This window comes from Hemitrygon akajei, chromosome 8, assembly GCF_048418815.1.
Source record: "Hemitrygon akajei chromosome 8, sHemAka1.3, whole genome shotgun sequence".
Classification (NCBI taxonomy): Eukaryota; Metazoa; Chordata; class Chondrichthyes; order Myliobatiformes; family Dasyatidae; genus Hemitrygon; species Hemitrygon akajei.
Genome location: NC_133131.1, coordinates 104,805,733 through 104,828,169, shown reverse-complemented (window position 1 = coordinate 104,828,169; position 22,437 = coordinate 104,805,733). Strand labels below are relative to the sequence as shown.

The 22,437-nt window shown below is 40.2% G+C and overlaps 1 protein-coding gene across 4 annotated transcripts in view; it reads right to left on the bottom strand.

The window, feature by feature from the left end:
- Positions 1-1,779: 1,779 nt before the first annotated feature.
- The window catches only part of ddc (dopa decarboxylase), a 105,036-nt gene continuing 84,378 nt past the window's right edge, over positions 1,780-22,437 (bottom strand). For all 4 annotated transcript variants that reach the window (XM_073054339.1, XM_073054341.1, XM_073054342.1 and 1 more), the window contains exons 12-14: positions 17,361-17,459; positions 14,222-14,323; positions 1,780-5,635 (exon numbers count right to left, since the gene is read on the bottom strand). In XM_073054339.1, the coding sequence (XP_072910440.1) occupies positions 5,438-5,635; positions 14,222-14,323; positions 17,361-17,459 (399 nt within the window). In that variant the 3' untranslated portion in view covers positions 1,780-5,437. The remainder of the gene's footprint in view (positions 5,636-14,221; positions 14,324-17,360; positions 17,460-22,437) is intronic.

Here is a 22,437-nt window from a genome sequence, read left to right as displayed (position 1 = left end):
TTCATTATAACAGATACAACTAACAATCCAGAAATATCTCTAATTTGGAATCCGAACTGCAAGGGAAGGAAGAAATTAAGAAAATTGCAATTGTTAATGAGCAAATTGTTGAGCTGTGGATTGACAATGTCCTGTTCTGGTTAACTTTACTGCATGTGGCTGATAACATCTGATGCATAGTTTTAATATTCTAAAATTTCTTACAGTTCCTTTAAATTAGGAAACAGCAAATATATAAGCAACTACAAGCCAGTTTACAACAAATATTAGGACCTATTATTAAATAAATCTTTGAGCATTTAGCAAAAAATAGGCATTGTTAATATGGTTTTGTGTGAGGGAAATTGACCTATTCATTGGAGCTTTTTGCAGATACAACATAGATAAAGTGGCAGACCTAGACCCATTTAAACACTCATCATACCTTAACCCTTTCATTCCCAGGATAATTCATGTAAACCTCTTCTGGACTTTCTTCAATGCCATCACATCCTTTCTTGGATTTGGGGCCCACAGCTGCTCACAATACTCCAGATGTAGCTGTATAAATTCTCAGGATTGCATCCTTACTTTTATATTCTAGTCTTCTTCTCAAAACGAATGCTAACATTGTAATTGCTTTCCTTCCTACCAGTTCATTCTATAAGTTAAACTTTAGGGAATACCACACTAGGACTCCAAAGTCCATTTGCACCTCTGATATCTGAATTCACTCCCTATTTAGAAAAATCAGTGCTTTTATTTTTTCTACGAAAATGCATGACTATATACTTCCCTACACTATATTCCATCTGCCACTTCTCTGCCACTCTTCTAATCTGTTCAAGTCCTTCTGAAGACTCCCTGTTTCCTCAACACTACCTGTCACTCTACAAACCCATAAATTCCAAACTATTGACATATAATAGGAAAAGAAGCGGTCCCAACACTGAACCCTGTGGAACACCGCAAGTCACCAGCACCCAACCAGAAAAGGCCCCGTTTATTCCCAGTCTTTGCCTCTGCCAGTCAGTTAATCCTATACCCATTCTGGTATCTTTCCTGTAATATTAAGGGCCCTTATATTGTTTAGCTGTCTCATGTGTGGCACTTTGTCAAAGGCCTTCTGAAAATCCAAGTGAACAACATACACAGACTCCTTTGTCTATCCTTCCTGTTACTTCCTCAAAGAATTCCAACAGATTTGTCAAGCAAGATTTCTCTTTAAGGAAACCATGCTGACTTTAGCGTTTTTGTCATATACCTCCAAGTACCTCGAAACCACATCCTTAATGAAGGACTCCATCATCTTACCAAGTTGTTGAAAGAACATCAGGAGATAAAGGTATATAGGTAAGTTAAATGAGTGAGAAAAGTCTGGAAAATGGTTTATGTGAGAATATGTGAAAAGACTATGTCTATTTTGAAAATGTCTATTTTAGTGTGCGATTATAGCAAGTAATTAGGAAAGTTGATATTAGGCTGTTTATTGCCAGAAATTTTGAATTAAAACAAGTATGTGCTTCTGTTACTGACTCAATATTTCTTAACACACAATCATGTCATTAGGTTGGAGGCTACTTAGACAGAATCCTCCACCCATGAAAATGAAAAAAAAAAACAAATTAATGGAGCCTAAGAAACTCTTCACACAGCTGCTGATAATGGACTAGTAGTAATCAGGATTGCTTTTCAAAATACCTTTGAGTCTGTACAGTAGATCTGATGAAGACAACACCACAGAATCTGATCATAATATTAAACTGGAGGTTCTACATACAAATAACATACAAAGCTCAGTTCAGAGTTTGCAGAATGTTTATTTTTGTTTGCAACAAAAGCATTGTCCCACATGTACTGCACTGTGCATATATGATACTGTTCAGTTTACAATACAAGTCAATTGCAATTAATAAATATCTTAAATGTTTAAAAATGCAAAGAAGGTATTCAATAGCACTTTGTTATCCATATTTAAGTTCGCTGTCAACATCGCTGTTGTTGGCCGAATCAAAGGTGGTGATGAATCAGCATATAAGAGGGAGATTGAAAATCTGGCTGAGTGGTGCTGCAACAAGCTCACACTCAGCATCAGCAACACCAAGGAGCTGATTATTGACTACCGGAGGAGCAAACCAGAGGTTCACCAGCCAGTCCTCATCGGAGTGGGTCAGGAACTTTAACTTAGTGCTATCATTTCAGAGGATCTGTCCTGATCCCGCACATAAGTGTCGTTCCAAAACTTTGACATACTTTTATAGATGTACAGTGGAGAGTATATGGACTGCTTGCATCACATCCTGGTATGGAAACACCAATGCCCTTCAACAGAAAATCCTAAAAAGTAGTGGGTACAGCCCAGTCCATCACAGGAAAAGCCCTCCCCACCATTAAGCACATCTACTTAGAGTGCTATCACAGGAAAGCAGTAACCATCATCAAGGATCCCCACCATCCAGGCCAGCTCTCTTCTCACTGCTGCATTCAGGAAGGAGGTACAGGAGCCTCAAGACCAGAGGGGATAACTTCACGCATCCCATCACTGAACTGTTCACACAATCTAGGGGCTCACTTTCAAGAACTTTTCATCTCATGTTCTTGACATTTATTGCCTATCCAAAAATGACAGGTTACACCTGAACCTTGGGGGGAGGGAGAGAGTGGACACAAATGTCCTTGCTAGCAGGTTGCTAAAGCTGTTAAGAGAGGGTTTAAACTAATTTGGCAGGGGGGTGGGAACCAGAGTGATAAGGCTGAGGACTAGGTAATTGGTATACAACTAATTGCAGTGTCCTGTGAAGAAAGACAGGCAGATTATAGGGCAAAATTGCTGTCAGTGGGATGAGTTGAAGAGTAACTTGGAGGCAAAATTGAAACAGGTGATGAATACAGGACTGAAGATGCATACAGTATATGGAATAAGGTAGATGATATTGTAGTGCATTTAGAGATTGGCGGATATGATGTTTGGGGCATCACTGAGTCATGCCTGAAAGAAGTTCATAGTTGGGAGCTTAACATCCAAAAATCAATCTTAATATTGCATTGAATGGACAAGCAAGTAGGTGGAGCGAGTGGGATGGCTCTGTTGGTAAAATTGAAATCAAATCCTTAGAAAGAGGTAACAGGATAGGAAGATGTAGAATCCTTGTGTGTAGAGTTAAGAAATTGCTAGGGTAAAAAGACATTGATGGGAGTTATATACAGGCCTCTGAACAGTAACCAGGATGTAAGATATAAAATACTTTGGGAGATACAAAAGGCACATAAAAAAGTGTCACGTTATCATACTCATGAGGAATTTCAATTTTCAGGTAGATTGGGAATATCAGGGTGTTGCTGGATCCCAAGAGAGAGAATTTGAAGAATGCCTGCAAAAGGGTGTTTTAAAGCGGTTTGTGGTTGAGCTCACTACCCGAAATGCAATTCTGGATTGTGTGTGTGCAATGAAACAGATTTGATTAGGAAGCTTTAGGTAAAGGAACTCTTAGAAGACAGTGATCATAATATGATAAAAATCACCTTGTAGTTTGAGAGGGAGAAGCCAACATCAGATGTATCAGTATTACAGTGCAGTAAAGGGAATTACATGGGCATGGGAGAGGAGATGGCCAAGTTGATTGAAAGGGAACACCAGCAGGGATGATGATAGAACAGCAATGGCTGGAATTTCTGGGGGTAATTTGGTTGGTGCAGAATAGACCCATCCCAAAGATGATTATTCTAAAAGGATGAGGTAGCTGAGGTTGATAAGCGAAGTCAAAGACAACATAAAAGCAAAAAAGAGAGCACAAATTAGTGAGAGTTAAGGATTGGGAAGCTTTTAGAACCCAACAGAAGGCAACTAATACCACAATGAGAGAAAAGATAAAATATGAAGGTAAGCCAGCCAATAATATGAAAGAGGGTACCAAAGATTTTCCCAAATATATAAAGAAGAAAAGAGAGGTGAGAGTGGATATCAAACTGCTGGAAAGGAATACTAGAGAAGTAGTAATGGGAGACAAAGAAATGGGTGAACAATAGTATTTTGCATAAACTTTCACTTTGGAAGACTTGAGCAGTATGCCAGAAATTCAAGAGTGTTAGGGGCAGAAATGAGTGCAGTTGCTATTACTAGCTCGGGAAGCTGAGCCCATAAGGTAGGCCAGGCACCTGGACCAGATGGACTACACCCCCCCCCCCCCCCCCGGGTTCTGAAGTAGCTGGAACAATTATGCATTAGTAATAATCTTTCAAGAATCACTAGGTTCTGGAATGATTCCAGAGGTCTTCAAAATCGCAAGTGTCATTGGAGGCAGAAGAAAGGAAATTATAGGGCAGTTAGCCTGACCAGTGGTTGGGAAGATGTTAGAGTCCATATTAAAGATTAGGTTTTTTGAGGCTAATGATAAAATAGGCCAAAGTCAGCATGGTTTCCTTAAGGGGAAATCTTGCCTGACATATCTGTTGGAATTCTTTGAGGAAATAGCTCTGAGGCAGGATAGATGAAGGAGAGTCAGTGGGTATTATTTACTTGGATTTTCAGAAGGCCTTTGATAATGTACCACACATGAGGCTGCTTTAACAAGTGTCCTTGGTATTAATGGAAACATTAGCATGGATAGAAGATTGGCTTACTGGCAGGAGGAAGAGAATCAGAATAAAGGGGGTTATTTGGGTTTGCTGCTGGTAACTACTGGTGTTCTGCAGCGGTTGTTGTTGGGACCACTTCTTTTCACGTTATACATCAATGATTTGGATGATGGAATCAATGGCGAAAATGAAGATAGGTGGAGGGGCAGGGAGCCAGCAAAAGGACTTAGACAGAATGGGAAAAATGGCAGATGGAATATAATGTAGGGAAGTGTATGGTCATGCACTTTGATAGAAGGAATAAAGGTGTAGACTATTTTCTAAATGGGGAGAAAATTCAAAAATAAGAGGTGTAAAGGGACTTGAGAGTTCTTGTGTAGGATTCCCTAAAGATTAATTTGAAGGTCGAGTCACTGGTAGGAAGGTAAATGGCTGATCATCCAACTCAGAACCCTGTATCTGCTTTCTCTCCATACCCCTGATCCCTTTAGCCACAAGGGCCACATCTAACTTCCTCTTAAATATAGCCAATGAACCGGCCTCAACTGTTTCCTGGGGCAGAGAGTTCCACAGATTCACCACTCTCTGTGTGAAGAAGTTTTTCCACATCTCGGTCCTAAAAGGCTTCCCCTTTATCCTTAAACTGTGACCCCTTGTTCTTAAATATCAGTTTTTTAAAATTATTATTAGTCAAACATACCATCAAATAATAAAATAAAATTTAAACTAAACAGAGAATAATTATTCAAATGTTTTAGACTTAGTTCATAAGGAGTATTGTCCTGCAGTAATTTCTGATCAGCACAAGATAACAAAAAAAAGTGAAGCATGCTCATTTAACACAATTGCTTTACAATGTAAGATGTATTGTAGATTTTATGTATTATTGAGGGCCAATTTGAAGATTTGCAGCAGTCTGACTTATGATTTGCCACGCATACTGGACATGTTTACTTTCAACTGTACGTCCACATATGACAAAACGGAGGACAAACTTGTCTCGAAGTTGACATGGCACAATATAAATCTTCCTTGCATCATTTATCTCTTTTAAGAGTTTTTCATTTAACTCATTTGTGCCCTAAAAAAAAAAGGAAATACAATAAATAAAATGGTTACCTATTTATCACATTTAATTTAATGCAAACTTTTGTGGAGAGAGTCATATAAACTTGCACCATTGAATGAGGGTATTTGGCAGTATATCTTCCTCTTTATAGATCTCAGAAAGCACAGGGTGACAGGGTAGTGAAGAAGATATATAGGATGCTTGTCTTCATCAGCTGTGGCATAAGAGCAATGTCATCAGGTTACAACTTTTTAAGACATTGGTTGGCCCACACCTAGTGTATTGTGTACAGTTCTGGTTGAAGTGCTATCAGAAGAATCCTGGAGATTCACCAGGATGTTGCCTGGAATGAAGCATTTCAGTTGTAAGGAGAGATTTGGACAGGCTATGTTTTTCTTTGGGCAGAGAGACAGTAGGGTGATAGTAATAAAATCATGAAGAGTGTGGCTAAGGTGGATAACAAGAACCATTTTCCCATGGTGTGGTTGTCTGAAACAAGACACCATGGATATGAATTAAGAGGTAAGAAATTTAGATGAGATCTGAGGGGGAATGGTTTCATACATTGCAGTGGTTGTAATCTGGAAGGTAGTGGAAGCAGGTATTCTCACAATATTTAAGAATGATCTAGACAAGCATTTGAATCACCAAGACTATTTCACTGCTTGTTTCTGGAAGGCTATGAATGAAATGAGGCCAATGTAAGTCAGTATTATGCTCATTATGGACAGTGGTGGCCAATGTCTGTATGGTACTACAGAACACCACAGCAACAGTTCCTTCTGCCCATCTTAACTAGTATCTCTGCAAGGGCGGAGGTTAGGATGATGGCACCTAACGGTGACTCCATTGCTTGCATCTTCAGAAACAGCTCTATCTCTATCTTTGATGTCTCTTTTTTTTCCCTTTTCAGGGTTCTTTTGAAGACCCTGACCTGAAGTTACACGCTGACTTCGGTTCTTTGCAGAAATGGGACCTGCTCTCAGGGTTTCACGACTGGCCACTTTTCAATGTGCCAAGGATGTGGCCTGGAAGACTAGTGCGCCTTCAGGGTACCGAATTTTCGTGGCTCTTTTGGCAGACTCGAGGTTGGTGTTGCCACCTGATACGTTGTGGGAAATGGAAAACCGTAAGCAGTGAGCTGGCTGCTGTCTGTATGCCCAGAAACCCGAGTTCTTTGGGCACAGAACTTGGAAAAGTTCTTGGAAAAACAGACTTTTAACACCATAAATTGGCGAGTTATTTTGTTATGTCTCCCCTCTCACTATGAAACGGAGACACCTCTTTTGCCTTTATTTGGGAGAGAGAGAGAGCCTGTGGTATGTCGAATTTCCAGCTGAATGAGTAGTCTTTGGGGTACTGCAAGTCTGTGTCTTTATTGATGGTTTGCTGCACGCTTGAGTGCTCGGTGGGAAGTGCCGATGCTTTTTTGCTGGTGGGGGGGTTGTTTCTTTGCTGATGCTTATGCATGGGAGGGGGGAGCTGGGAGGGCTTTGGGGTTATAACATTTAACTGTCATTCATTCTTTGGGGCACTCCTGTTTTCGTGGATGTTTTGCAAAGAAAAAGAATTTCAGGATGTATATTGTATACATTTCTCTGATATTAAATGTACCTATTGAAACCTATTGAAGTGATTCAATCATCACCATCATCTAATTGAACCAATTATATATTAGTCAAATCCTTAATGTTCATATTCATATCTATTGCACTAATTTAATAATAGTTACTTTAAAGTTCTTAACTTGGATGCAATTTGATTTTCACTAGTTCAAACAGCCTTTCTTCAATAAATTTCAATCAAGCTTATTATCATTATCTTAGTCATTAGCACAATGTTTACAGTTCCAGTGGTCCAGGTTCAATTCCGCCATTGTCTGCAAGGAATTTGTACACTCTCCCTTGACCTCGTGTGTTTCCTCTTGGTGCTCGAATTTTCTTCCATCTTCTAAAGACGTACAGTTTAGCCTGAGTGATAGTGGGCATGCTGTGTTGCGCCAGAAGCATGTTGAGTGACACTTCCAGGCTGCCACCAGCATATCCTCGGACTGTGCTGGTCATTGACCCAAACGACATATTATCAAGTACTGATCTACTGATCCTATTTTCCAGTACTCACCCTGTAGCCTTCCATTACGAGGTGCTTCAAGTGTTCATCTAAATATTTCTTAAATGTTATGAGAAATGTTCTCTGCCTCTAACAATGTGTTCCAAATCTCAAAAACACTGCAGGTGAAAACTCTTCCTCAAATCTCACCAAATCTCCTTTCCATAACTTAAATATAGATCCTCGAGTTGTATTTGCCTCTGCTAAAGGATTTTTTTCACTGTTTACCCTATTTATGCCCCTCAAAATTTTGTATATCTCAGTTAGGTCCTCCTTTAGCATCCTTTGCTCCAAGGAAAATAAATCTCACCTGTCTATTCTTTTCTTGTAGTGGAAACTTTCTATCCCAGGCATTCTCCAATGGCCTAAGTGAATTTTTATATAGTTGTAATTCGCCTGCTCTTATATTCTGACAGTGTGTTCTGGCTAATGAAGGCAGGTATCCTTTATGCTTTTACATCCACAATACCTACTTGTAATGTGACTTAGACATGTGCTTTTATATCTTAGGGTCCAACCATTCACAGTGTATATCTTGACTTTATAAGTCCTCCCAAAATACTTTTTGCAGAATTAAATTCCATCTGCCATTTATCTGCCCATTTCACAAATTCACCAATATCTTCATGTAGTTGCTCACTATAAAAACACCAATTTTTGTACCATCTATGAATTGCTCCTTTCACATACAGATTATCAATCTATTAGCAGTAAGGTTCTAGCACCAAATCCCAAAGTACACTGCTGGGCATGGACTTCCAACCACAAAATTAATCTTTGGGCATCAGGCTCTGCTTTCTATCACCAATCCAATTTCAGATCCAGTTTGCTGGAACCACCTTGGTCTCATACCTTACAGACCAGTTGGACTTGCTCTATTTTGCATTTTATGTAGGGTTTTGCCCTACTATAAAACTTAACATCTGCCTGCTTGTGATCTTATTACTCATCTTCACATCTAGATGAAGAGTATTTCTGCTGGCAAAGTTATAAATAGATTTAGAGGAGAAATAGCAGGAGGAAACAGGGGTGAAACAGAAACAATAGGCAAAGGCCCTGTTACTGTGCAAACAGACCCGAAACTGCATGATTCTACAAACCATTGCAAGACTATGCTAAACTTGCCTTTCATCAGTTCAAGTATCTGAATCAAGCCTTTAAGCTTTGTAGTTATGTAAGATTTGCAAGTAATATGCAGGTGCCTCATGCCACAAAAGCAGCACTATGACTACTTCGCTGGCAGCAATGATCATACTTCATTGATCACAAACCATAGATCATCTATTTCTGAGCTTCTATCCAAAGGTTCCCACTGAATGTCAATCATTTGCTTGCCTACTGTCATCCTGGCACAATGCATTTTATTGTACTTCAATTGCTCTGAGGAACTGTAGTGAGGTCATGGACTGTTTCTGTTAAGGAGTAACCTTTGTCTGGAAGTAGCCAAGTGGAACAGGGCTCTGGGCTTGTCTATGGTTTTGAATTCTTCACAAAGAAATGAAAGATATTAATGAAAATATCCAGGTAGCAGGTGCCAGCTTGCTGCTGATCTTCATGTCACTGCCTATAACCTGCACACTGTGCCAGAGTCACACATATAGAAAGGCCATTCAGCCCATTATGCCCATGTTGACCATTTCTTAAATGTTGTCAGTGACCCTGCTTCAACCACCTTCTCTGGCAGTACGTTCCAGGTACTCATCACTCTAGAAGTGGAAAGAGTTCTCTCTCAGATGCTCTCTAAATCTCTTATCACCCATCCTAAATTTCTGTCTTCTGGTTTTATTCATCTCTGATTAGAGAAAATATTCCTGCAATCTAGCATATTTCCCACCCATCTGGTTTCACCTCTCTCTGACATATTTTATATATCTAAGTCATGCCCCCATTAATCTCTTTCACTCCAGAAAACTAGAAACCTCTCCAGTCTCTCCTGTGTACTCTCTCCAGTACTATCACATCATTCCTGCAGTATTGTGTGCATCCCACACTATACTGTAGGAAGCATGTAGTACTCTAGCTGAGGCATGTCCTATGTTTTGTAAAGTTGGAGCATAGCTTCCCCATTCTTTTATTAATGCTCCAACTAAAGAAGACCAAATCCCATATGCCTTGTTAACCACACTGTCAACCTTCACTACTCCCAAGGACAGTACTATTCATGATGCATTCATGAATACGGGCCTCTTCAGTATTCCCTAAATACAATAACTCACAATTATCTGGATTAAACTCCTTCTGCCATTTCTCAGGCCCTTCAACCATCACTTTGATATTATCCTGTAGCCTATAATTATTCTCCACACTGACAACGATTCTACTGATCTTAGTGCCATCTGTGAACATAATGAGCCCACCACCTACATCCACATGCAGATCATTTAATTACAAGCCAAGGGTCCCAGCATCAATGCCAGTAGGACACTACTGGCTACAGGCATCCAATCATAAAAACAAAAGTCTAATATTACCCTATGTCTGATATTGTCAAGTCAATAGATCCAGAGAAGACAGAAGAAATGAGATCCCAGATTCTGAAATTTGGAGCTAAATCTACGCAGTATCTGTCAAGCAAATTAGATGTGTTGACATTTTGGGTCATTACCCTGCATCAGAACTTTGGTGGGGTTTGTGGAGGATCGAGGTTAAAAGTGGAAAGATGGATAGTTGATTAGTCTATGGGAAATCAAGAAATTCTGCAGATGCTGGGAATCCAAAGCAACTGTCACAAAATGCTGGAGGAACTCAACAAGACAGGCAGCATCCATAGAAAAAAATAAACATCAACGTTTCAGGTCAAGACTCCTCTTCAGAACTGGAAAATAAGGAGGTAAGACACCAGAATAAAAAAAAGGTGGGTGGAGGGGTAGAAGGATAGCTAGAAGGTAATAGGTGAAGCCAGATGAGTGGGGAAGGTAAAGAGCCATCAAGGAAGGAATCTGATAGGAGGGGAGAGTGGACTATATGAGAAAAGAGGAGGAGGGGCAGCAGGTGGATATGATAATTGGGAAGTAAGACACCAGAGTGAGGGACAGAAGAAGGGGGGGGGGGGGAATTTTTTTTAACTGGAAGGAGAAATTGATGTTCATGCCATCAGGCTGGAGGCTACCCAGACAGAATATAAAGTGTTGCTCCTCCACCATCAGGCTGGAGGCTACCCAGACAGAATATAAAGTGTTGCTCCTCCACCATCAGGGTGGCCTCATCATAGCACAAGAGGAGACCATGGACAGACATGTCAGAAAGGGAATCGAAATCAGAATAATAAGGTGTTAGGCCACAGGGAAGTTCTGCTTTTGGTGGAAGAGGAGGTGTTGTCCCCGTACTTCCACATGCTGGCTATCTTCCCTCTTCCACCCAGTGCTGATGCAGGGTCTGGACCCTAAACATTGACACATCCTTTTTGTCTACACAGGTGCTACTTGACTCACTGAATTCTTCCAGCAATTTACATTTTGGTCCAATTTTGGATCCAATTTGCCCACATGCCTTGAATTCCATGTGCCTGAGCTTTTAGACTAGTTATGATGTTGAAGACCATAAGATATAGGAGCAGAAGTAGGCCATTTGGCATATCGAATCAGCTCTACCATTCAATCATGGGCTGGTCCAATTCTTCCAGTCATACCCACTCCCCTGCTTTCACCCCATACCCTTCTATGCCCTGGCTAATCAAGAACCTATCTATCTCTGACTTAAATGCACCCAATGACTTGGCCTCCACAGCCGCTCCTGGCAACAAATTCCCCCTCTGACTGAAGTAATTTCTCTACATCTCTGTTCCAAATGGACATCCTTCAATCCTGAAGTCATGCCCTCTTGTCCTGGACTCCCCTACCATGGGAAATAACCTTGCCATATCTAATCTGTTCAGGCCTTTTAACATTCAGAATGTTTCTATGAGATCCCTCCTCATTCTCCTGAACTCCAGGGAATACAGCCCAAGAACTGCCAGACCTTCCTCATATGGTTACCCTTTCATTCCTGGAATCATTCTCGTGAATCTTCTATGAATCATCTCCAATGTCAGTATATCCTTTCTAAAATAACGAGCCCAAAACTGCACACAAAGCTCCAAGTGTGGTCTCACAAGTGCCTTATAGAGCCTCAACATCACATCCCTACTCTTCTATTCTATACCTCTAGAAATGAATGCCAACATTGCATTTGTTGCCTTCACCACCAACTCAACCTGGAGGTTAACCTTTACGGTATCCTTCACAAGGACTCCCAAGATCCTTTGCGTCTCTGCATTTTGAATTCTCTCCCTATTTAAATAATAGTCTGCCCATTTATTTCTTCCACCAAAGTGCATGACCATACACTTTCCAACATTGTATTTCATTTGCCCATTCCCCTAAACTATCCAAGTCTCCCTGCATACTCTCTGTTTCCTCTTTTTTCTCTTCCATCAATCAACTTCCCAGCTCTTTGTTCACTCCTCCTACCCATTTTCACCTATCATCTATCACCTTGTACTTCTTCCTCCCCTCCTCTGCCCCTATCTCACCCTCTTACTCTGACTTCTCATCTTTGTTTCTAATCCTGCTGAAGGGTCTCAGCCCGAAACATTGACTGTTTATTCTTTTCCATAGATGCTACATGGTCTATTGAGTTCCTCCAGCAGTTTTTCTGTGTTGCTTACTTACTCCAGTCTACTTTGTCAGGCCCTGTGTTACTTTAATGAAAGTGGCCTTTTTGCAATATTTCCCTTTATTTTTATCATGTCTCTCTGCTATTTGCCTGCTTATCTATTCCTCCACCTCTTGTTGACTGTAAGGTACTCTGTAATCAATTTGTACAACTCAATTTGGCAAATGGCCAGATGGGGTCTGCCAATAGTCTTAGAACACAGAACAGTGCAGTACAAAAACATGCCTGTGATGTCTGTACAGTTTATGATGCCAAATTAAACTAATCCATAGTCCTCCATTTCCTGCATGTCCTTGTGCCCTTCTACTGAATGCAGCTTACACACCACCACTGGTTTCTTCCCACCACTGCACTTTGCAGCCTGTACCAAGCACTTACCACTGTGCAAAAGAAGAAATAATTTTCCACTTCTCATCTTAAATCTAGCCCTCTAGTATTTGTTATTTCTACCCTGATACCCGCACTATCTCCGCTCTCCTGATTTTATTAACTTCTCTCCAGTCTCCCCTCAACCTCTGACACTTCAGAGAAAAACAATTCAAGTCTAGCCAACATTTCCTTATAGTTTATATTCTTTAATTTCTGCAACATCCTGGCAAACCTCTCCTGAAGCATCCTTCTGCAGTAGGGCCATGAGAATTCCACACAATACTCCAAGCGTGAGCTAAACCAAAGTTTTCTACATTTGCAGCATGACTTCCTGGCTTTTATACTCAATGACCCCAATGATAGACTTTCACCTTACACCACACACTTGCCTGGATTAAACACAACCTGCCATTTGTCCACCCATACCTGTAACTGTTCTATGTTCTGCCGTACTTTGACAGCCTTCTACACTAGACACAACTCTACCCATCGGCATGTCATTGGCAAGCTTACTAACAGCCCATCAACATTTTCATGCAAGTCATTTTTGTATGTCACAGACAACACTGATACCTGCCAAAAATCAGTGGATGCAGATCTTCAGAATAATATCCCTCCACCATTATCCTCTCTCTTCCACGGCCAAGCCAAATTTGAATCCAATCCACCAACTCACTGTAGATCCTATGCTTCTTAAAATTCTACCATGAGGGACCTTATCAAATGCTTTAATAAAGTCCTTGTAGGCAACATTAAGTGCCCTACCCTTCTCAATTATGTCAACCTTTTCAAAAAAACTATAATCATTTGTAAGATATCACCTACCCCATAAAAAGCTATATTAACTATCTCTATTAAGCACAAATGAGTAAATTTTACCCCGCGGATTCCTCTCCAATAGCTTCTCCACTAGATGTGAGGCTCACCAGCCTATTACCTCCTGGATTATCCCTAATGCCCTTCTTAAATGAAGAAACAACTTTGGCTAATTTCTGATCCTTTGGTACCTCACCTGTAGCTAAAGAGGGCACAAAGGTCTTTCTCAAGGATCCAGCAATCTCCTTTCTTGCCCCTCTCAATAATCTGGAATTGATCCCATCAGGCCCTGTAGATTATCGATCTTAACTTGCCCTAGATTATCAACATATCCCACACTGCTCTCTCTAACCTGCATGCCCTTCTCCTTGGTGAATAATGATGCAAAGTTCTTGTTTAGTACTTAACCCACATCATCTGGCTCCAGGTATATCCTTTATCCTTCAGTAGCCCGCCTGTCTCCCCAGACAACCCTCTTATTTTTTATGTGTGTAAAATACCTTATTCTAATAGTCCTATAAAAAGTGGCACTGATCTTATGGAATAGTAGAACAATTACAAGAGCTGAATGGCTTCTCATCATTTATTATTAGGCTGAATACGTAGCTGAAGTTTGGTGTAGACTATAACATTAACAATATATTTACATACCTTTATTCTGAAGCACACCAGTCCCAGTACCACATCTCCAACAATCTCAAATCGTTCATCTTGACGTACCAACCTCTCAAACTCATGCGCAAGGTTCACGTGCTACGGTAAATACCACATGGGTAGATGTTGAAGTGCTAGCTTTTAATGAATGTACATTTATTCAAAAATAAATAATTCCTCTCACAAAGTCAAAATGATTGACAAAAAAGCAACGTTGGAGGGTTTGCAGCAATATTTTCATAAGCCTTGAAAATAAATAATTCATCACTCATTTCTATTGCACAAATCACTCAGAGATTTAGCCCAGCTTAGACTGTATAAGAGATTGTTTCCAGATGAAATTGTGCCCATTGAAGAATGCCCTGTGCAATTCCATTCACAATTCACTTTAGGATCCAGCAATCTCCTTTCTTGCCCCTCTGAATAATCTGGGATTGATCCCATCAAGCCCTGTGGATTACCCACCTTAGCTTGCCCTAGGTTATCAGCATATCCCACATTGTTTCCTGAATAAAACTTGTGTACCTGATAAGGCAAGGGTTTCACATACACTGTACATTCCTCCATTACTTATCTAAGCTGGAACTTTTGAGTTCAACATACAAGCTTTGTTCAACATTCATAGTGCAACCATACGCAGCATTAGAGCAAATGCCGCATGACCTCCTGCCAAGTTCCCCCAGCAGTTTATGTTTGTACCAGGTTCCAACATCTGCAATCTCTGTGTCTCCAGGAGTAAGTGTATATATAGGTCCTCCACAGCTTATGCATGTCAGACTTAAGTATGATCTGTACATAATACCGAGCATTTGGGAGACTGGCAGGATGGATTTGCCAGCTACTGCAAGGCTGCAGACATCCTCTTCCAGAAGAGAACTTAATTCACCATTGCATTTCCAACTTCTGAACTATTTAGTTTACAAGCAGTTCACAGGAATGGAACCCTGTTACAAATGTATCTTTTTATAAGGATGTGGGCACTTCAGAACTTATTCCTGGCTTTCCAAGTATTTTCCAAGGTTTACAGAGTATGATTAACAGGCAATACATTTCTCACTATTTACCTCCTGAGATATACCTGTTTTTTTTGGCACCCCAACTTTATGGGTTCTTAAGTGATTAATGTATGACCTGCAGCTTTACCACTGTGGGGTGGGCGATCAGCTTGGGAAAGCTCATGTTTCTGCTGTTTATGCTATGCTTGTGTGTGTTACTGACAAACAGACTAAAGGTATTTAAAACAATCCTCAATGCAACAAATCCATTTTGTATGATCATTTTCCAGGGATTCTAACACTATGTAGGAGAAGTCAGATCATTGTGATGTCTTACACCCAATGGACAGGATGTTTTCAAGGAGTCTTTGAGAGCATCTGAGAATACGTACACAATGCTGGATGCTGCCTGGCCTGCTGAGTTCTTCCAGCGTTGTGTACGTATTCTTTGATCCACAGCATCTGCAGTTGTATTTTGGTGTTTTGAGAGCATCTGCTGTCCTGTCCACCTGGTAAGCTCTTGCCATGGCAGAGCGCAAACTAGAATGTGTTGGAAGCCTGATGTTAGATGTGAGAATAATCTGCCTTGCCTTACATAGTTGATTGAGTGTAGTACTGTATGTTGATTGTGTTAGAGAAACAGACAAGAGATTCTGTAGATGTGAGCAAGATACCTGGATGTATGTTGCCTCCCAGGTGCCAAGGACAGGGATGTTTCAGATGAGATCCACAGCATTCTAAACGGGAAAGGTGGACAGCTGGAAGTTGTGATACATAGGTACCAATGACATAGGTAGGAAAAGGAATGAGGGAAAACTTACAGGTTGAGTTGGTGGTAAGGAATGTAAATACAATGTTAGCATTCATTTCGAGAGTACTAGAATATAAAAGCAAGGTTGTGATGCTGGTGCTTTATAAGACATTGTTTGACCACATGGAGCATTTCGAGCAGGTTTGGGCCCCTTATCTAAGAAAAGATGTGCTAGCATTGGAGAGAGTGCAGAGGAGGTTCACTACAATGATTCTAAGAATGAAAGGGTTATTGAATGGAGTGTGTTTGATGGCTTTGGGCATATACTCACTGGAGTTTAGAAGAATGAGGCAGGATCTCTTTGAAACCTATCGAATATTGAGAGGCCTTGATAGAGCCGATGTTTCCTACAGTGGGGGGGGGGGGTGAACCTTGGACCAGAGGTCACAGCCTTCAGAATGGAGTGATATACCTTTAGAACAGAGATGAGATGGATCTAGAGGATGGCGAATCTATGGAACTCATTGCCACAGATGGCTGTTGAGGCTAAATCATTGGGCATATTTAAAGTGAAGTTTGCTAGGTTCTTGATTAGTAAGGGTGCCAAAGGTCACAGGGAGAAGCCAGGAGAAAAGGAATAATAAATCAGCCATGATGGAATGGTGGTGCAGACTCAATGGGCCTAATTCTGCTTATATGTCTTATAGTCTTATATGAATGTTAGCCTTGGAGGAGACACTGGTATTGGTTTGTTTATTCTGCCAATACAGTATATTGGGAGGATTTTGCCAATGCAAAATTGATGGTACCTCCCTAGTCCTTTGAAGTGCCTTCTCTAAGTTGTGCATGTCTCTGGAGCATATGGAAGGCAGGGATCACTGCTGCCCGATAGACATGAAGCTATTGCCAATTTTGAGATCCCGGTTTTCACTCTTTTAGTGAGTTGCTAAAGGCTTTCCATCAACAATGAAGCTAATATTGGATTTCATCTGCACTGAGAGGTGATTCCTTATAGAGAGCTGAGACTGGCCATGACTTTCAGGGTCTAGTATAGACCTTTAGTTTTCAAGGATGTTTTGTAAAACAGTAGCCGTTTTTGAGGACCATTGTTTTACAGCTGTTAGTTGTACAGCTGTTATCTCGTACAGCTCCATAATCATGCCAATGATGCCTTGGAGCTCAGCCTCTAAATATGTGCATACATAAGCAATGTCTGCACAGGACAATCGAAGCTGAGGTGATCTTAGGTATAGAATAAAATGAAATGGATTGGAGAGTCTTCCATTCAAGGTTTCAGTATGGTACACTGGTAGTTCAAGGACACAGATTTAACGATCCACCTTAAAATGCTTTCTACATGAATCGATATTTGTTACTGCTGGTAGCATACCTTGTGAATATGTTCTTGAAGTCCTTTTACTCCATACAATCTGAACACAAACCACATTTTCAGAGAACGGAATCTGCGTCCTAGAGGAATCTGCCAGTGCTGAAAGTAAACATTATCACTTAAAACATTATTTAAAACTTAATGTCATAGCATGATCAGTTTTATAACTCCCCATGGCCTTGGTAATGACTTAAATGATAAAGTGAGCAATACAGCACCCTTCCTGATGAAGGGTTTCGGCCCGAAACATTGTCACTACCTCCTCCCATAGATGTTGTCTGGCCTGCTGAGTTCTGCCAGCATTTTGTGTTTTTATTTATTTCCAGCATCTGCAGATTCACTCATGTTGCCTTTGAATACAGCATAAAATCTTTGATTGTTCCTTCTTGCTGGTAGTGAAGGTGCAATTCAAGTTTATACCTTTATAGCCTGAAATTTCCTCAATGATCAATAACATCACTTTGACAGAAAGTTACAGAGGCAAGCATGTAAACTGGCATGACTTCCAGTGTGATTAAATGGAAAAGGAATGTTGAGCCATGTAAATGTAAGAAACCTGCAGGGGCAGTACAGTTTTTGAACCAACTTCACTTTCTGTCAATTCATTTATCAATCAAACACCTTGTCAAGTTCGCCGATGACAACAGTGGTGGCAGTCATCACTAACGATGAGACAGCCTACAGAGAGGAGGTGGAAAAGCTTGAGGCCTGATGTCAGGCAAATAACCTCTTCCTTAATGTCAACGAGACAAAAAAGATGGTTATTGACTTTAGGAGATCTCAAGCCACTCACACCCTCTCTTACATCAGCAACACTGCAGTGCAAACTGCAAACAGTTTCAAACTCTGAGAGTGCACATCACACACAGAGACGTTGGTAAGCTTTGTGTCTCAGAACACATCCCACACAGTCAGGAAATCTCACCAATGCCACTACTTTCTATGGAGGCTGAAGCGACCTGGACTATACACATCCTCACTCACGTCATTCTACAGATGCACAGTGGAGAGCATCCTAACAAGCTGCATCATTGCCTGCTATGGAAACTGTACAATGGCAGACAAGAAGGCTATACAATGGGTAGTCAAAACCATCCAATGCATCACAGAAAGGTACTGGGAAAGGGTTAGTAACATAATGAAGGATCCCACCAACTTTGCATATGGGCTGTTTGTCCCACTCCCAATAGGGAGAAAGCTATGTAGAATCCACACCAAGACTACCAGACTCAAAATCAGTTACTTTCCCCAAGCAGTAAGGCTGATCAACACCTCCACCCACTAACCCGCCCATCCGCACCCCCAATCACCATTACTTTATTTCTTGTCAGTCACCTTATGTTCAGACACTACTGTGTCTAGCATCACTTTATGAACATACCGTCAATCTATGTATATAAGTTATTTTATCTATTTATATTTATTTGTTTTTTTAAATTGTTATTATTATTGTGTTTTTATTGTTTTATGTTTTTTTGCGCTGCATCGGATCTGAAGTAACAATCATTTTGCTTTCCTTAGGTACAGGGTACAGGGTATGACATTAAACAATCTTAAATCTTGAATCAATAGCAAGAGAAGGATTCATAGATTCTTCCCACAATTACTGTCTTCATCAATGGTGTTGAGTTGAGAGGACTGAGTGCCTCAGGTTCCTAGGAAAGGACATCACTAATAGCCTGCCTCAGTCCAACTATATTCATGCCACAGCCAAGAACACTTACCACTACTTCTACTTCCTCAAGGAGGCTGTAAAAATTTGACATGTCCTGTTGATCCTTACCAACTGCTATCAATGCACTATTAAAAGCATCCTATCCAGAGGCATAACAGCTTGGAATGGCAACTGCTCCACATGTGACCATAAAAAACTCCAGATATTTGTGAACACAGCTCAGCACATCACGGAAACCAGTCACCTCTCTATGGACTTTGTTTATACTTTTCACTACCTCAGTAAAGCAGTCAGTGTAATCAAAGATTATCCCCACCCTGGCCACTCTCTCTTCTCTCCTCTTTCATTGGGAAGAAGATACAAAAACCTGAAAGCATGTAGCACCAGGGTCAAGGACAGGATCAACTATCCCACTGTTATAAGACTACTAAATTCCGTCATATGATAAGGTGGGCTCTTGACCTCACAGTCTACAGTATTATGATTTTGTTTACCTGCAATGCCATTCTCTGTAGCTGTTACACTTTATTCTGCATTGTTACTGTTTTTTCTTGTACCTCAATGCACGGTGTAATGATTTGATCTGTATGTACAGTATGCAAGACAGGTTTTTCACTGTATTTTAGTGCATGTGATAGTAATAAACCAATTCCAATTCCAAATCCAAAGTATCTACAAGAGGTCTTGATAATATATGTGAACTACTTCTCCTAGAACTTACACTGTAATTGTTACCTAAATGTAACTCTCTTCATAACTATGCATAACAATTGTAGTGGAAGGTCTCTGAACATCAGCTGTTAACATTAAAGATGCTACAGACTAGAGGTGCTTACCCACTACTATGGAATTAAAATGTCACTATGTTCCTTTCCAGGACGAACATCATCTTGACTTGGAAATCTATCAATATTATTTAATAAAGGATTCAGATAACTGCCTACCCAATGCCATTGTAGAAGTACCTTTACCAGGATTATAGCAGTTCAAGAAACTAGATGACCATTACTTTTCAATGGTTTTTAAGGATGGGAAATAAAGGCTATCTTGCCAGTGATCTTTGAAAAACTTAATACAATACAATCATTCATAACAATCTGTACTTTTGTTATTCCTTAAATCTCTAAGTCTGTATAAACCTTTTGTCTTCCATTTTACCTGTGGTCTATTGTCCTGATACTTGAGTCAGGTAGGTGTTATTTGCAAGGCAACTAGAAACAGATACAAAGGGAGGAGCCAATATTTCAGGTTGTTGAGCAATTTTTCAAGAGAAGGACATTTTGCTCACCAACGTGTTTGCTTGTGCAACAGCTGGGGCACTATCAAGGAAAGGACACCACTGTGGGGTTATTACTTTTTCAAGAAAGTAATATTTACCACACACTGTGTAATTCATATACAACATCTTCTTGTAAAAAAAACCTCTGTGATCAGCTGTAGAAATCATTAAATACTGCTGTCACAGTGGTAAGTGAAGTCAAGTCCCATGCTCTCAATTCTCAACTATTTCGAGAACTTTTTATTGAGAATTATGAACAGTTCAGATGGCTCTCAAAAAGAAACTGCCTGAAATGCTTTATGTGCTTTTTGAAACTGTGATAAAATACTTTGAAGACTCAAATGCTTCATAGAATATTCTAGAATATTAGGCATGACATTGCTTATTTATCAAAATTATTTGCAAAGTTTAATGAAATCATTTTTCAATTGCAAGGAAATGAGGTGAATCTTATTGAAGTCAAAGCAGTTGTCTGCATATTTCTGTCCAAATTAACCCTATTTAAGAGCAACACTGCCCATTGTGACCTTTTCCAATTTCCAATTGTCTCAGAAAGGCAGCGTCCATTATTAAGGACCTCCAGCACCCCGGGCATGCTCTTTTCTCACTGTTACCATCAGGTAGGAGGTACAGAAGCCTGACGGCACACACTCAGCGATTCAGGAACAGCTTCTTCCCCTAACTGCCATCCAATTCCTAAATGGACGTTGAACCTTTGGACACTACCTTACTTTTTAAAAAAATATATAGTATATACAATATCTCTGTTTTTGCACATTTTTAACAAATCTATTCAATATAAGTAATTGATTTACTTGTTTATTATTATTATTTTTATTTTATTTATTATTAGTATTTTTTTCTGCTAGATTATATAGTGTATTGAACTGCTGCTGCTAAGTTAACAAATTTCACGTCACATGCCGGTGATAATAAACCTGATTCTGATTCATCGAAACTTCAGATAAAATCTACACTGGAAGCCTGAGAAAGGTTTATTTATCAAATATATTCCAGGTAAGCACGAGATCCTTTTTCATTGTTTTTGTTGTAATTAAATAAATTATTTTATCTGTTGCTTTAAATAGATTTGAATACATTTTACAATTATTTATCATTGTTTTGAATTTGCAGGTCCTATTTTCGTTCATTGTGCATCGTAAATCAGAATTCTTTAGAGTTTTTATGTACTCACTGGGAAGGCAGAGGGGTGTACTGGACATGTGGCCTGGGAGCCAAGGGTGGTAACGCAATAAGCTTTGCTTTAAAAGTTATCCGGTGAGAGTGTGTGGTTACTGAAAGTGACTTGGTTTGATCGTATAGCTCCTAATTGTTCACAGGTTTGAGACAATACAGTGTCAAGATTCATGTTAGTGTTTAAAATTAATGCTAGCTTGGAGATGGAACTAAAAGAGTAAGAAAAAAGCAAGTTTCTTTAAAAACATTCACATTCCTGGCCCTGATCATCTCAAAAACTTTCAATTCCCTGGCCATGACCTCCTCCTCCTCAGTAACTTTCAATTCCCTGGCCCTGACTGCTTCATTTTCACCAGGGATGCCCAATCTCTATACACTTCTATCTCCCATCAAGACAGCCTTAAAGCTCTCCACTTGTTTCACATCAAAAGACCCAACCAGCTCCCCTCCTTCACCACCCTCCTCTGTCTGGCAGAACTAGTCTTTACCCTCAACAACTTCTCCTTTATCTCCTCCTACTTTCTCTAAATTCAAGGGCCTCCTGGGCCCCAGCTTTGCCTGCCTTTTTGTTGGCTATGTGGAAAAGCTTTCCAAGTTCCAAGCCTTCACTGGTAATGCTCCCCAACAGTTCCTGCACCACACTGACAACTGCACTGGTGCTGCTTCATGCACCCATGCTGAGCTCATCAATTTCATCAACTTCAGCCCTGCCCTTCATTCACTTACTCCATTTCTGATAGCTCTCTCCTTTCTCAATCTCTGGAGACAAACTGTCTACCAACATCTTTTGTACACCTACCAATTCCCTCAGCTGTCCTGACAATACCTCTTCCCACCCAATCTCCTGTAAAAATGCTATTCCCTTTTCTCAGTTCCTTCGTCTCCACCACATCTGTTCCCAGGATAATGCTTTCCTTTCTAGAACA